This window comes from Schistocerca cancellata, chromosome 7 (genome assembly GCF_023864275.1).
Source record: "Schistocerca cancellata isolate TAMUIC-IGC-003103 chromosome 7, iqSchCanc2.1, whole genome shotgun sequence".
NCBI lineage: Eukaryota > Metazoa > Arthropoda > Insecta > Orthoptera > Acrididae > Schistocerca > Schistocerca cancellata.
In genome coordinates, this window is record NC_064632.1 from 77,266,263 (window position 1) to 77,282,798 (window position 16,536).

General features: G+C 41.6%; 1 protein-coding gene across 1 annotated transcript in view; it reads right to left on the reverse strand.

Annotated features, from left to right (window-relative positions):
* Nucleotides 1-16,536, reverse strand: part of LOC126092651 (uncharacterized) — a 103,973-nt gene that overhangs the window by 2,798 nt on the left and 84,639 nt on the right. The window contains exon 2 of the mRNA XM_049908373.1: nucleotides 14,494-14,559. Coding sequence (XP_049764330.1) covers nucleotides 14,494-14,559 — 66 coding nt within the window. The remainder of the gene's footprint in view (nucleotides 1-14,493; nucleotides 14,560-16,536) is intronic.

The window sequence follows — 16,536 nt, forward strand, 5'->3', positions numbered from 1 at the left end:
ACGGGTCATGATGTATTGTCTTGGTCAGCTTGTAACCTGCTCAACTGACATTACTAGAGATTCATCAGGTGAGCACTTCTCCTCTTTCATCTTCAAGTTCATAGGACGACTGCAAATATTCCTGAGTTTTTCTCTACCATTTATCCTTTTTCTTAATCTGATTCTTACTTCATAAACAGCAAAGGTAATTCTTTTTCCCTACTTAATAACGACATTGATATATATATCAAGAAGAATAACACAGAAGCAGAGAAATTTTAATGTATTGTTCAACTGATAGACCTTCTATGGTAAATTTTGCATAAATGTATAATTGCAGTAAAACGACATATAACAATCCTGAAGAGTATTTTTTGATTTATTTAGAAATTGCCTATAATGATACGTCGTAGGTCTCAAAGCTCACAAGACTATCTAGAAATCGTTTGTAAAGCCACCGTGTAAGTCTCCAAGCGTACTGGAGCAAGCAGTAGTAACGTACTACAGAATGAGTTTTGCACCAAAGTATGTAATTGGGAAGAACTGTGGAGTGAAGGATATGGAGAAAGTGTATTAACGAGATGACGAAATGTTGTTGCTCCATAATAAGCTGTAGAAGTGAGTTTATTTCGTTTCTGAAGTAATAGAAGTACTACAAAACGTTACAGTAGAGCTTACAGAGATACAGTAGGTAGCAATAAATGAATCATACACTTACGTGCAAATTTTCGAAACTTATTAGCACAGATGACTACGAAACGTTACAAAAGGGCCTAGAATCGTTAGGAATCAGCAAATGCTCTGTTCCGATCTTACCTGCAGAGTAGTGTATCTGTATCAGATACATCACAGGTCTCCACACCGAAACTTGTTTTTTCTCGGCCTGCAAGTTCTCACAATTAAATGTACACATCTCGAATCATTGACATAAACTCAGCGGTCACCACAAGATATTATATTTAATATACAGATGGTTGTTCGATGAATTGTTTATTGTGATGCCAGTTACCGTTCATAAACACTACTGAATACTTTTCGTCCTTGACTTAGAGTTGCAGCAAGTTATTACTACATACTGAACTCGTTTTACGGTGCCATACTCCGTTAAACGAGTTTGTCTGCTCATTTACTCTTCCCTGTTACACATTATCTGGTCATTATGTGGTTGAAAATTTATAGTTTCTGATGACCGACACCAATTGTATCTTCCCTTTTCTTTCTATGTCATTATTATTTGCATTTGCTTGATGACTGTAAAATTTAATGCAATGTAACGTAATAATATATCCAGTGACATCCTAAAACAAAATTAAAATGTTATCGAGTAGTGGAGACAGATGATTCTGGGGTTTTATCTTATACGGATGACATAAAACAGAGAGTAATAATTCCTTGCCAATCACATAACAGTAGGCATTCATAATTGGAAGTAACCACACATGGTATACTAAGCAGTCGATTTTTGATCCTTCGTTATTCCTTGTATGCATAAATTATCTTCCAATTACCATTCCAGAATATACTATTTTCTTTCTTTTTGGGGATGATGCAACTTCCCTGACTGAAAAAGCAGCTATGAAATCATCAGCATCAAACAGCTGGATCAAGGCATTGAATTTTTATGAGACCGAGCGCATACAGATCAGCAATACTTAGACAATTCCACAACCAACAAATAAAATTTCTCAGACAATAAAATTCAAGTAACAATAAGTGATAAGTCTTTTGGGTTACGGATGGAGCACAGCCTCATTTGGAAAACTCACTGCCTAGAGGTAAGGAAGCATGTGATTTAAAAATGAATACTCTAGTTTATTGTACAGATAAACTCATTAATGAGTTATCGAATCATTTTCTGGAGAAACGCAACTTAAACGGACACGATTTTCAGAGAACAGAGGTGTATTACAATAACTGCATCTGGTCGTACTTCTAGAACATCTTCCAGAAAGACCGTCATAAAACTGAGTATGTTCACCATTACTTTACAGTACGTATAGCCTATTCCTTACTGTGCTATGTCATTACCATACATGGTTCTCTTTTTGTGAAAAAAGCGAATACTATGGATGTAACCACTACGATAAATTACCTGCACAAATACTTCAAGGAGTTAACGTGAGTATATAAAGTTAGGAGATACGTAGGTACAGGTGTATTCAGTAACCCACTAGAGGACATTAAATGTAGTGTGGATAGTGTGGTGGAGTTTAAGACTGACTTGGTAAACACTCTGTTGAGAAACCGCTGCACTGAAAAGTATCTTAACATACATTCATTAATTCAACGTTTCAGTTTATTTTACCAGGAGAATTAGCACTGAAATACAGTACTGTAAAGTCATATCACCGTATTGCAATTAAATTAAAATGCATACCTTCCCTTTTTCACACATCCCAAAGACCATTCTGTATGGGACTCACTGGATAAAACTAATGTAATTTACTGTAGCGTAATCAAATATAAACTGAACTGCCATCATGCAGCTTAAATGGTGGTCATTTTTAACCTATCACTGCAAGACATTTGGCATCAGTAGAATACATGAACGAAAAGAATCTTTACTATGACATTCTTTTTTTTTATTTTCGGTGTAACTTATTCGTTTGCTATCGAATCAACTAGCATACATCTATTTCTGGGGAGGAGAATTGTTATTTCTTCCAATGTGTCCAGAGCTGTTTTCCTGAGAGACAAAGTATCTGAAATAAAAGACTGGGAGTCGATACTTCACCACATCAGCGTCTGTAACAGAGAACAAATCACACTATTAAGTTAGTCTGAAATTTGAGAGGAGTCCTTAGAAACTGCAGTGGATAAACTTCTAATGTTAGATGTTGTGCCTTATGACTAAAGTGTTGTTTGATTACCAGGATGCTATGGATCTATCTTGATACCCTTGCTCCCTGAAGATAACAATTTGAGTGTACCATGTTTGGGAAATATTAGATGGCTTTCCACGCTAACTTATACACATTAAACTTTATTGTTTTGAAACGCTCAAATTAGTGGTAATGACATTCTACTGTTGGAAATTGTTAATATATCATTTTATCTTTTTTCTTTATTTCAACAAAAAACGTCTCTTACCTGTTAGTATAGAAAAGTTGTAACTATTTTTCAGTACTATTGTGCTTATTTTGACATACTGCAGGTGTTAATGTATGGAAGTCAAAGCGTGAGTCATAGTATTACTGTCAAGTGAGAATGTGTCTTAAATTTAATTATAGGTTTTATGTCTGTTGCCTTCAGTTTCAACACCAGAAATATCCACAAAAGTTTAGTTGAAAGGTTGGGATGGGTACATCTGCTGGACAAACTGTGAAAAACTTCTTTAGACTACTTGATCCAAGTACATCTAGCTTGAGTATCAGATAGAGAAAAATATTGTGTAGTTGATGCACAGTTTTGCTTATGGAAACACGAGATTCGCAGAAATTTTCTCTATCAGTCTCCACACCGTCTCTTCTGTAACGAGCGCCTAGCAGTTTGTGTTTTCCTTACATTCTGCAATTACGACTATTAAGCCAGAATAGTCTTCATTGTCTTTTAATGTGGAGGACGGAAACACTGCGATAGGTGAAAATGAGAGCTGTGTGTACGTTTTCCCCTCTGCGGAAAGTATTATTTCATAAAAAATTATAACTGGACTGAACAATTTCCAAACGGACTTTATTTATCACAATCATTTTCAATCGTGCGATTATAGCGAACATGCCCAGAAGGTAGAAGACATCTCAAACGACGGAAATGATCTCGTAAGAGGGTACAATTTTAAATGCAGAATTGTGAAACTTTATTGGGTTGTGTTAGAATTTGTGGTTAACAACACCAAAAAATAGCAGACGTTACCTCGTACAAAGGAAGTAAAAATTCACAAAAGAAAATAATATCCCTACCCTAACACAACGAAGAAAGGATTTATGAGCTCACTACAGCAGAAATATATTTCTGTTTCCGATTTCTCGAAGACTGAGGAGAGCTGTAAAAGTTGTAAGTAGCCAAGCGTCAGCATCTACATCTGCCCTTGGTATGGTGTACGGTGGAGGATGCATGGTGTACCAGAAGTATTTCCTATATCCTAATCCACTCCCTGAAGATGAACGGGAAAATAGTTTACCTGTATTGCCACAAACATTACAATAAATCAATAACCACTTCTGTACCTGGCCGTCCATACGTACTAGTTCCTTTTGATATACTGTTCTTATTTTGTTCGTATTACTGTAAATCTAATGCATTCTTTCAAGCTTGCTGTTTTAACTCTTTCGAATCTTTTTGTTGCTCATCTGAGATAACTGACTAATTATGTACAGGGAACAACACAGGTAAGTTTGAGTGATACATGGAATAATAAAAATCGGACACACACACACACACAATACTGCAGAAACGCTCAGACATACATAAACACACAAATGCACACACACTCACTCACACACACACACACACACACACACACACACACATACACACACACACACACACACGCATACACATACACACAAATACGGAAAACAGAGTGGATAAGAAACAGAGAATTTAGAAGATATGGAAGGAGAGGGGGGGGGGGGGGTGTAAAGGGAAGTAGTTCCCTACACTCCGCCACAGCACCCATATTCTTGGAGATAATCATTCCACAAACGCAATGCAACATATCACAAACTTCTTTAGGTATGTCAGGTGAAGCTACTCATTGATGATTAGACTCCTTGGAACTACCTCATTGAAAGTATGTTGTCTTCTATTTTTCACATTCTGTTTCAAATAGCCCCAGATATTTCCGGTGTGATTAAGATGAGGCGGTTTGGCTGGCCAGCCAAGGTGCAACAGCGCATCTTACAGGAATACCCATTGCCAAGCAGATTTTTGTAATTTATTGTATTTTTGCGTACATGAATTTCATACCTCAAAAGTGCAATAGCGTATCTAACAAGGATACCTTTTGGCAAGCAGATTTTTGTAATTTTTGTATATTTGCGTACCTGAAGTTGAGAACTCAAAAGTCTGTACCACAAGGAAATCTTGCTGCTCTCGAAAGTTCTCGATAAAATCGACTTTTAAATTATCCGAGACAGTGGAGTTCATCCAGGCAAAAACAGGCCCACGATAGAGCTCATAGCTGGATGGCTGAATATTTGGTTACTTCAGATGAGGCCTGGGTTCTATACCCAACTGGCGCAGATTTTTGACCAAGGACGCATGCTCTACGTTTCTGAATAACATAAAACACCAGGATGAAACAAAATTAATTTTTAATATTTTCAATCAAATCATCTTTATAAAAGATCTGTAGCCAAGAATTTATATTTCCAATGACATGTGGAATTATGTGTGTGATACGTAATCTGAAATCAGGGGATGTTTTCTTAAAAATGACAGTGACGTGTATGTTTATTAAAATACATTTGATGACTGTATTGTTCATATGACGCAAGTAAAGAAACTTAAAGGAAAAAAAATTTGTGATAAAAATGTCATTCGAATCAGCATTCCAGGAACGCTCAGTCTCGATAGATAAGCAATCTTTTTCCTCATTAGGTATTTAACGTCTCATGGAAATGATCAGCAAAGCGCGTCTTTGTTTACAAATTTTCACGATCTAGGAGGGAAACCAGGGCTTCCCATGATGAAGGTGAGCGTTCTCCACAAACAAACGTGGCTCGTTGAAAACTCGTTCTGCCTTTAGTGACCTAAAGAAGCTCGGAAAACTTCACAGCCGATTCTTTCTGAAATTTCTGAGAGCTGCATCGAATTGCTTTCGGTAATTGATATTTGTGTTCCTAACTCCAGGCACAATGATTATAAGAACTTACATAAATCCGATTGGCGTGTGGTCTTGTTATTAGTGTTTCTCAAACCAGAACTGTATGAAGGTAACTCTGTCAACACAGCTGCTTTCGTCTCTGATGACGAGTGTGTGCACATAGGGCTGAACATGAAGATGTACAGCAAAGGATAACTTTTGGTCCCAGAGAAGTCTGAAATATATATGCTACTTAATGTTCACGGTAATCTTAACGACGCGGCACAATTCAGGGTACGGAAAACACTCTCAAAAGGTAATATAACCACCTCTGCTCCCAACCATACTATCGACACACTGCGGGTCAAACACCTTATTGTGCCGTTGTTGTACTCGACGCCTCGCATAAATCAAAAGAGACACAGTCGCAACATATCGGAGCACATTAGATGGTTCCAGTCAGCTGCTGTAAGGTTTATGTGTTGTTTTTCCCGTCGCAGAGGTGCAGCTTTACTTGCCGCCGTGAGTCACGGCTTTCAGCGAGGTACCCGTCGCCAGACGAATGTTCGCTAGGAAATTGGTCGATATGTGCCTCCATTCACTGACAGCAGCAATTTATCTCGGTTTTAAAACCACCATTCATCGATTAGAGGTGGCGTCTCATGTCGCTATCGATTAGAATCTTTCTGCTACCGTTTTTCTTCCACCTTATCACATTACTCTCAGTGGCACACGATTCTTTGCAGACTGTTCTACTGTTGATTCACCAAGCATTAGTCAGCTTCATTCGCCAACGTGATCATGCACACGTAAAAACAGAATATCCCTTTTTGCCATTCTATCACGTCTCCAGTCGACCGTGGCTAGTGTTGCTACCTCTGTTTCACGGGGTCCCGGGTTCGATTCCCGGCCGGGTTGGGAATTTTCTCTGCCCGGGAACTGTGTATTTGTGTTTTCCACATCATTCCATCATCATTCATGGCTGTGACTGTGTACAAATTGGGAACGTGTACGGGCGCTGAAGACCGCGCAGTTGAGCGCCCCACAAACCAAACAACGTCACCATCATCATCATCATCATCGTCATCATCATCATCCACGTGGACCCCCGTAAATGCGCCGAATCCACCCAACAGACTGACACATACACACACCACTTTACTGCCATGAATTTCGTCATCACCGCAGGATTTCATGATCAATTTGTTCCAGTTCTACACCGTCTACAGCTCTCCAAATGAGCCAGAGTCTTTTTTAAGCGTGCGACTAAAATGTTGCGCGATGAGCTTACAATTTAATCATGTAGATAAAGATTTGGTGCTTTCTTGGAGTCGATACATTTTTGAACAAATAAGTTCACCTTTGTCTGCAGCAAAGAAAACACAAGGAGAACTACATCTGAAAAAAAAAAGTTCGGAATCGGAAGGATTTAAGGTCAGAGAACTGTTTGTAACCTAGAACAACGACGTAAAATCTCCTTACGAAACGTACTAAAATATCATTAGGTGTATTTTAAGTGCCCGGACAAGACTCTTCACACCTGAACTGGCGTTTTGTCAGCTCTGGTTAGACATAAATTCCAAAATTATACGTTCAATTAAACACCACATTCAGAACTCTTTTTTGTCCAGAAATAATATACGCACGCGAATGCAATCTGACACAAAAAGTAACGTTGCACCAGGAAGAAATTATACAAATGAGGCGATAATCGGTAGATGTGATGTACATGTACAGACAAACAAACTTCTAAAATTTCATATAAATTTGATGATTTATTCAAGAGAAAGAGTTTAACAAACTGAGCAAGTCAATAACGCGATGGTCCTTCTCTGTCCCATATGCTAGCTGTTATTCGTCTTGACTCTGATTGACAGAGTCGCTGGAAGTCCTCCTGAGGATTATCGTGTCAAATTCTGTCTAACTGGCACGTTAGATAGTCAAAATCCAAATTTGGCTGGAGGGCTCTGCCCATAATGCTCCGAAGGTTCTCAATTGGGGAGACATCTAGCGACCTTGCTGGTCAAGCTGTGGTTTGGCAAGCACGAAGACACATGACGTGTGTAGGCGAGTATTATCATTCTGAAATGCAAGCCCAGGATGGCTTACCACGAAGGGCAACAAGATTGGGCGTAGAATATCATTGATGCATCATTGTGCAGCAAAAGTGTCGCGGATGACAACCAGTCAGGTCCTGCTCTAAAAAGAAAAAGGCAGGCAATAGTCAGGTTGCTATCTCACCGCTCTCTGGAGCGTCCACAGACACTTCTTTGGTAGTCATTGGGACTGAGTTCGAAGCAGGACTCCTCATTGAAGACAATTATCCTCCAGTCACTGAAGTCCCATTGTAAGAGGTGAGTTGATTGTGACTGTAGTGTGCATCCCACTGAGATGCAAAATTAAAGTGCCCGTGATAGGAAAATGGATTGAAGCTTCCTACGCAATCATGCGAATTTACTTTTAAAAGGTAATGAAACAAGTCTCTCAGGATGGATTCCCAATATGTAACCAATGGCTAAGTGAAGGACATATCAGAAAGTGCAAATGAAAAATGACCTCGGAAGAACAAATACCGGTCAGAGTGAGCCGTAGTTGTGTCCGGCTCTTCGAAAAGCGCGCCAGGCGGAGTGCTTTCGCTTCGCGTCTAGTGTTTGCGGTGGCGCTTTCGGTTCGGCGCGCTGTTTGGATAGCAACCGCCCGGTGGCGGGAGGTGGAGCAAGTGTCGGGTCGTGTGACGATCTAGGCAGTACGTACTGGGCTGTGGCCGAGAGAGGTGGTGGCGCCAGCGGGGCCCTGCTGTTTGGGGTCGTCAACAGCTCGCCACGTGCTTCGGCCGACCTCTAGGCTGTCAGGGGCTAAGTCTGTCTTACCCGCATGTACGTGTCTATGAAGCTTAGAAGCCGTGGAGCAGCAGATCAGCGCGTGGGACCGCATGCCTTCTTATCGGCCGTTGAAAACCACTGGCAGCGGTTGGCTCTGACGAGCATTTGGAAGTGCTAAGTGTTCCCGGCGCTGGGGTGGAGTGTGAGAATTTGAGTACTGTTTTTGCGTAAAAGAGTTAGTTATGTACATAAATGTATAGGAGAAGGTTTTAAAGTTCTAGTGAAATGTATGAGTTTCGTCACCAGTGGTTTTGTTGGGGTCGTCCCACCGCAGTTTTCGTTTGCCTGTCGGCGGGAATGTGGTAATTGCTTCTTGTTCGGGCTGTTTTCATTCACAACGCGATTGGGTGATGTAGGGGGCGGAGTCGCGGGTCTCTGTTGTTCGAATTCTGTGCAGGCGCCGCCCTTGCTACATCTGCTGGTTTTCAGTAACTCGGGGAGGTGGCGGCTTGTGATGGAAGTTTTGGGGTTGACCTGTTATGGCCCTGAGACTACCAGTAACTATTCCGCCTATTGTGATTTGGGCCCGTTTACACGTGTCACTCCCTCACCGAGCTAAGGATTTTTTTTTCTTTTTTGGGAACTGCCTTCAACGTGTAGTTTTGTGTGCTGGCTTATTCACATTTATCTTGTAGCAAATATAAGTTATGTAACTAGCGAGAGACAACTATTTTTGCTTAGTACAAGCTAGCTACTTAAAGGTTTTTTGGTATTGTTCCCTTATTGACATAACAAGTTTAAACTCTTCTTATTGTTAATGTCAAACCTTGCAATATCCTTTATATAGAGCTATTTTTAAAAGGTTTTTTTTACTGTTGATATATACAGGGTGTTTCATAAATGACCGGTATATTTGAAACGGCAATAAAAACTAAACGAGCAGCGATGGAAATACACCATTTGTTGCAATATTCTTGGGACAACAGTACATTTTCAGGCGGACAAACTTTCGAAATTACAGTAGTTACAATTTTCAACAACAGATGGCGCTGCAAGTGATGTGAAAGATATAGAAGACAACGCAGTCTGTGGGTGCGCCATTCTGTACGTCGTCTTTCTGCTGTAAGCGTGTGCTGTTCACAACGTGCAAGTGTGCTGTAGACAACATGGTTTATTCCTTAGAACAGAGGATTTTTCTGGTGTTGGAATTCCACCGCCTAGAACACAGTGTTGTTGCAACAAGACGAAGTTTTCAACGGAGGTTTAATGTAACCAAAGTACCGAAAACCGATACAATAAAGGATCTGTTTGAAAAATTTCAACGGACTGGGAACGTGACGGATGAACGTGCTGGAAAGGTAGGGCGACCGTGTACGGCAACCACAGAGGGCAACGCGCAGCTAGTGCAGCAGGTGATCCAACAGCGGCTTCGGGTTTCCGTTCGCCGTGTTGCAGCTGCGGTCCAAATGACGCCAACGTCCACGTATCGTCTCATGCGCCAGAGTTTACACCTCTATCCATACAAAATTCAAACACGGCAACCCCTCAGCGCCGCTACCATTGCTGCACGAGATACATTCGCTAACGAAATAGTGCACAGGATTGATGACGGCGATATGCATGAGGGCAGCATTTGGTTTACTGACGAAGCTTAATTTTACCTGGACGGCTTCGTCAATAAACAGAACTGGCGCATATGGGGAACCGAAAAGCCCCATGTAGCAGTCCCATCGTCCCTGCATCCTCAAAAAGTACTGGTGTGGGCCGCCATTTCTTCCAAAGGAATCATTGGCCAATTTTTCAGATCCGAAACGATTACTGCATCACGCTATCTGGACATTCTTCGTGAATTTGTGGCGGTACAAACTGCCTTAGACGACACTGCGAACACCTCGTGGTTTATGCAAGATGGTGCACGGCCACATCGCACGGCCGACGTCTTTAATTTCCTGAATGAATATTTCTATGATCGTGTGATTGCTTTGGGCTATCCGAAACATACAGGAGGCGGCGTGGATTGGCCTCCCTATTCGCCAGACATGAACCCCTGTGACTTCTCTCTGTGTGGACACTTGAAAGACCAGGTGTACCGCCAGAATCCAGAAACAATTGAACAGCTGAAGCAGTACATCTCGTCTGCATGTGAAGCCATTCCGCCAGACACGTTGTCACAGGTTTCGGGTAATTTCATTCAGAGACTACGCCATATTATTGCTACGCATGGTGGATATGTGGAAAATATCGTACTATAGAGTTTCCCAGACCGCAGCGCCATCTGTTGTTGAAAATTGTAACTACTGTAATTTCGAAAGTTTGTCTGCCTGAAAATGTACTGTTGTCCCAAGCATATTGCAACAAACGGTGTATTTCTATCGCTGCTCGTTTAGTTTTTATTGCCGGTCATTTTTGAAACACCCTATATATATATATATATATATATATATATATATATATATATATATATATATATATATATAAAGTTGAAATCTCATTATTGGAAAGTTGTTAATGTCATACCTGGTAATCTCTTTCTCATAATGAAAATTATCAAGCTATTTGAAATTGTTTTGAAAGTACTATTTTTTAAAGAAATGCCAGACTTAAAATTTTATTATTGAGAAAGTTTAAAATAAAAAGATATCTTCAGCAGTGTGTGTTATCTCACCAGCACCTCCTGGCCCCTACTTCCACTATAACGTTTTGGAATAACATGTGTACTTGAGTTGTTGTTTGTGAACCGCCCTAATTGATAGTTCACAGAGATGCAAAGTGCGTCTTGCAAGTCAGACAACTAAGAGGGGTCATCAGCTACCGAAACGGCTAATTCCGCCAAGTTAACTGTTCCACGGGAAAGCATTACTGGCAAAATCTCGCCTAATAAACTTTCAGTTCTAGGTTGCGTGCGCGCCAGGTGTGAGCGGCAGTTAATAGGGTACTGGCCCGCGAGGATGGCTGCACGACCGCCGTTCACGGAAACAGAAGGCACAGTGTCACAATATCAATTCGTGACTTCTTTCTCCACTTTCAATAATGCTCCTAGTCATCCACCAACATTATTCCGAACATTATAATCTCTAGCCGAGTTTTGTCAAGATGCGACCCACACCCCAATGAAAAAGCGCCAGCAAGTGCTAGACCTCTCGTTTAGTTTGTGAACGGAGGCACGAGCAGAAGCTAACAGACTTTCTAACGATGTTCCATAGTAACCGTTGCGATGCTGTGTCTTGAGGCTCCCACGGAAAACTTGCAACACCCAATTTTCTTACGTAAAAGAGAGATTATTCCACGTAGGCATCGCACCTTTGCACGGGGCCGTTTTCTAGCTGCCCGGCGCTTTATCTCCTGTCGTGTTAACATGGCCAGCCATGAACGGGAAAAAGCGCAAGCGTGGAGGCAGCGTCGGTGTTGAAGACTACTTGAAGCTACACGTTATGGCTGTGGCGAAGGTCGAAAGCTTGCGTGCATCGTCTTTCTCTGCTAGGCTGCTGTGGTGAAGTAATGGCAAAAATAATGCTTCTCACTAACTGAAGTGTACAGTGAATTAAATTCCTTGTTTTGCTGTAGGCAACATAAGGAATTACGTATGCATTCTGCAAGTACAGTACTGGCCATTAAAATTGCTACACCACGAAGATGACGTGCTACAGACACTAAATTTAACCGACAGGAGGAAGATGCTGTGATATGCAAATGATTAGATTCCGACACCTACAACGTAATGACATGAGGAAGGTTTCCAACCGATTTCTCATACACAAACAGCAGTTGAACGGCTTTGCCTGGTGAAACGTTGTTGTCATGCCTTGTGTAAGGAGGACAAAAGCGTACCATCACGTTTCCGACTTTCATAAAGGTCGGATTGTAGCCTATCACGATTGCGGTTTATCGAATCACGACATTGCTGCTTGCGTTGGTCGAGATCCAATGACTGTTAGCAGAATATGGAATCGGTGGGTTCAGGAGGGTAATACGGAACGCCGTGCTGTATCCCAACGGCCTCGTATCACTAGCAGTAGAGATGACAGGCATCTTACGCGCACTGCTGTAATGGATCGTGCAGCCACCTCTCGATCCCTGAGTCAACAGATGGGGACGTTTATAAGAGAACAACCATCTGCACGAACAGTTCGACGATGTTTGCAGCAGCATGGACTACCAGCTCGCAGACCATGGCTGCGGTTACCCTTGACGCTGCATCACAGACAGGAGCGCCCGCGATGGAATACTCAACGACGAACCTGGGTGCACGAATGGCAAAACGACATTTATCGGATGAACCCATGTTCCGTTGACAGCATCATGATGGTATCATCCCTGTTTGGTGACGTCGCGGTGAACGCACATTGGAAGCGTGTATTCGTCATCGCCATACTGGCGTATCACCCTGCGTGATGGTATGGGGTGCCATTGGTTACACGTCTCGGTCACCTCTTGTACGCATTGAACAGTGGACGTTACATTTCAGGTGTGTTACGACCCGTGGCTCTACCCTTGATTCGATCTCTGCGAAACCCTACATTTCAGCAGGATAATGCACGACCGCATTTTGCAAGTCCTGTACGGGCCTTTCTGGATACAGAAAATGATCGACTGCTGCCCTGCCAGCACATTCCCCAGATCTCTCACCAACTGAAAATATCTGGTGAATGGTGGCCGAGCAACTGGCTCGTCACAATACGCCAGTAACTACTCTTGATGTACTGTGGTATCGTGTTGAAGCTGCATGGGCAACTGTACCTGTACACGCCATCCAAGCTCTGTTTAACTCAATGCCCAGGAGTATCAAGGCCGTTATTACAGCCAGAGGTGGTTGTTCTCGGTACTGATTTCTCAGGATCTATGCACCCAAATTGCCCGAAAATGTAATGACATGTCAGTTCTAGTATACTATATTTGTCCAATGAATACCCGTTTATCATCTGCATTTCTTCTTGGTGTAGCAATTTTAATGGCCAGTAGTGTAGTAACACGAATTTTGAAAATAACATTTCAGCTACCTGTTCATTACGTTGATAGACGTGGGGAGTACTATTAGAGCATAAAAATGTGAAAAAATATGTAGGGTCTCGCTCCATGAATAATTAAGCCACCTTACACCATGCCGAAGACGTGTTGGAGACACCCCAGACAGCAATGGGATGTTGCCCGACATGTGATTCAAGAACCTGGAGAGATGATCTGGGGTGCCATTTCTTTTCATAGTACGAACCCTTTGGTTGTCATCGTCGGCCCTCTTATAGAAGAGTGCTACACTGATGACATTCTACGCACTGTTTATTGTCCTTCATGGCAAGCCATCCTGGACTTCAATTTCAGAAAGGTAATTCCCACCCGCACAAGGCTATCGTTTCTACTGGTAGTCTTCGTGCCTGTCAAACAACACATTGGTCGGCAAGGTCACTGAATCGCTTCTCAATTGAGAACGTTCGGATCATTAGGGACTTTGACTACCTAACGCGCCAATTAGACGGAAATCACCACATCTCTCAGGAGGACACACTGTGTCAGTCTATGCCAAGCTGAATAACTACTTGCATAAGGCCCAGAGTTGAACCAACGCTTTATTGGTTTGGTCTATTTGCAAAGTTGTTTCTCTTAAATATATCACATTTTTATTCTACATCACATCTATCGATTCCGTCCCATCCACGTACTTTCCTAGCGGCGGTTTTTGTTTTTTCTTTTTTTGTTTTGTTTTAGCGTGTTTGTCATACTGTCAATTAGGCACAAAGTGATATAAGAGAAAATAACGACATTAGTTGTGATGCAAAACTTACGAATTTCATTTTCTGAAGTATGCAGTCTACTGTATCAAGAACAGCCATCCCTGTTTCCCTCAATGGTCTGACGTAACTCTTGTCAGCAGCCACCTAAGAAAGAAAAACTGTTGATCTAAGTGGACTGGTATTTCAAAGTGGATGCCTCAGGTCGAAAGAAAGTACTTACCGTCTTCAGCATACTGCCAATGCCAATGACGATATGGGTAAGGTCTGCCCTCAGCAGCTGCTGCAGCTAAAATATACAAAGCAAACACAATTAACAGTCCAGTAAAAGAAGCAATGTTAGGGGAAGAAATCATATACCTCGAAAACCACGTCCCTGGGGTTGGAAATCATAATTTATTAAAACAGTGTATTAATAGTGTAAAACGTACGCTTACAGTTAAATTAAGTAGGTTAGGAACAAATATTAAATGCGTATTAAGGAATATATCGTGTTCTTGTGGTTTAACGGGAAAAGGGGGGGGGGGGAGGAGGTTGAGAGGGTAGAGGGTAGAGTCGCGCAGAGTGGCCGCATGGTTTGAGACGCCATATCACGGATTGCCCGACCCCTCGCGCCGGAGGTTCCTGTCCTCCATGGACATGAGTGTGTGTGTTGTTTTTAGCATAACTTAGTTTAAGTAGCGTATAATTCTAGGAACCGATGACCTCAGCAGTTTGGTCACTTATGAAATCACACAAATTTGAACAGTTTTTGAGAGGGTGGCACGCGTGGGTTTGTTGACTACCAGACTCAGATAAATCAAGAGAACGGTCTTTTGACACGTAGTCAACACGGATTGAGATAACATCGTTCTTGTGAAAAACAACTAGCCTTCTACTCACGCCAAGTGTTGAGTGCTAATGACAAGGAATTTCAAACTTATCTCTATTGCTAGATTTTCAGAAGGCCTTTGACATTGTACCTCACAAGTAGCTTGTAATTAAACAGCTTGCTTACTGGATATCGTCTGGAAGGTGCGCCTGTCTGAGAGATTACCGTTCATACCAACTGACGAAATTCATCGAGTAAAATGTAAATGATTTTTGGCGTTCCCCCGAGGTAGTGTTATAGGCCCTCTGCTGTTCGTTATCTATGTGAACGATTGACGAGACAATCTGTGCAGCCGTCTTAGGTTGTTTGTAGATGATTCTGTCGTTTATCTTCTAATAAACTTATCAGAAGATCAAAACAAATTCCAAAATGATTTACAAATCGAGAAAATTGGCAATTGACCCTAAATAATGGTTCAAATGGCTCTGAGCACTATGGGACTTAACATCTGTGGTTATCAGTCCCCTAGAACTTAGAACTACTTAAACCTAACTAACCTAAGGACATCACACACATCCATGCCCCAGGCAGGATTCGAACCTGAGAGCGTAGCGGTCACGCGGTTCCAGACTGAAGCGCCTAGAACCGCACGGCCACACCGGCCGGCGATCCTAAATAAGGAAAAGTGTGAAGTCACCCACACGATAACTAAAAGGAATCCAAACAATCCTATAGTCAGAACATCCGCATCTGAGCATTATAGCAGACGTTGCAAATACCGCTTCAATTGTAAATTACTTTATTTTCACACGACCGGTTGCGCACTGTTATAAGTCCATATCGCGTCTTTTGCTATTTCCAGTACGACACCTGAGGATGGGCTGATAACAGTCCGAAACCGGTCGTGTGAAAATAAAGTAATTTACAACTGAAGCGGTATTTTCAACCTCTGCTAAAAGGAATCCATTAAACTTCGATTACATGATAAATCAGTCAAATCTAAGGCCCGTAAATTCAACTAAATACCTAGGAATTACAGCTACGAACAATATAAATTGGAAAAAGCACATAGAAATAGTTTGGTGAAGGCGAACCTAAGACTGCGTTTTATTATCAGAAGACTTAGAACATGCAACAGACGCGCTAAAGAGACTGCCCACACTACGCTTGATCGTCCTCTTTCGTAGTACTGCTGCGTGGTGTGGGATCCTCACCGGGCAGTATTAATGGACTACATCGAGAACGTTCAAAGAAGGAGAGCACGCTTTGCACTATCAACAAATAGGTTTATTTATTTATCGTATGGCAATACAGACACATAAGAAACAAACAGACAAATCACTAATATAACAAACATTAATAATTTCAAACCAACATTACTAATATAACAAAGTTTGCGGATTACAAACAAACATCAAGCCTATTAATACACTCCTGGAAAGTGAAATAAGAACA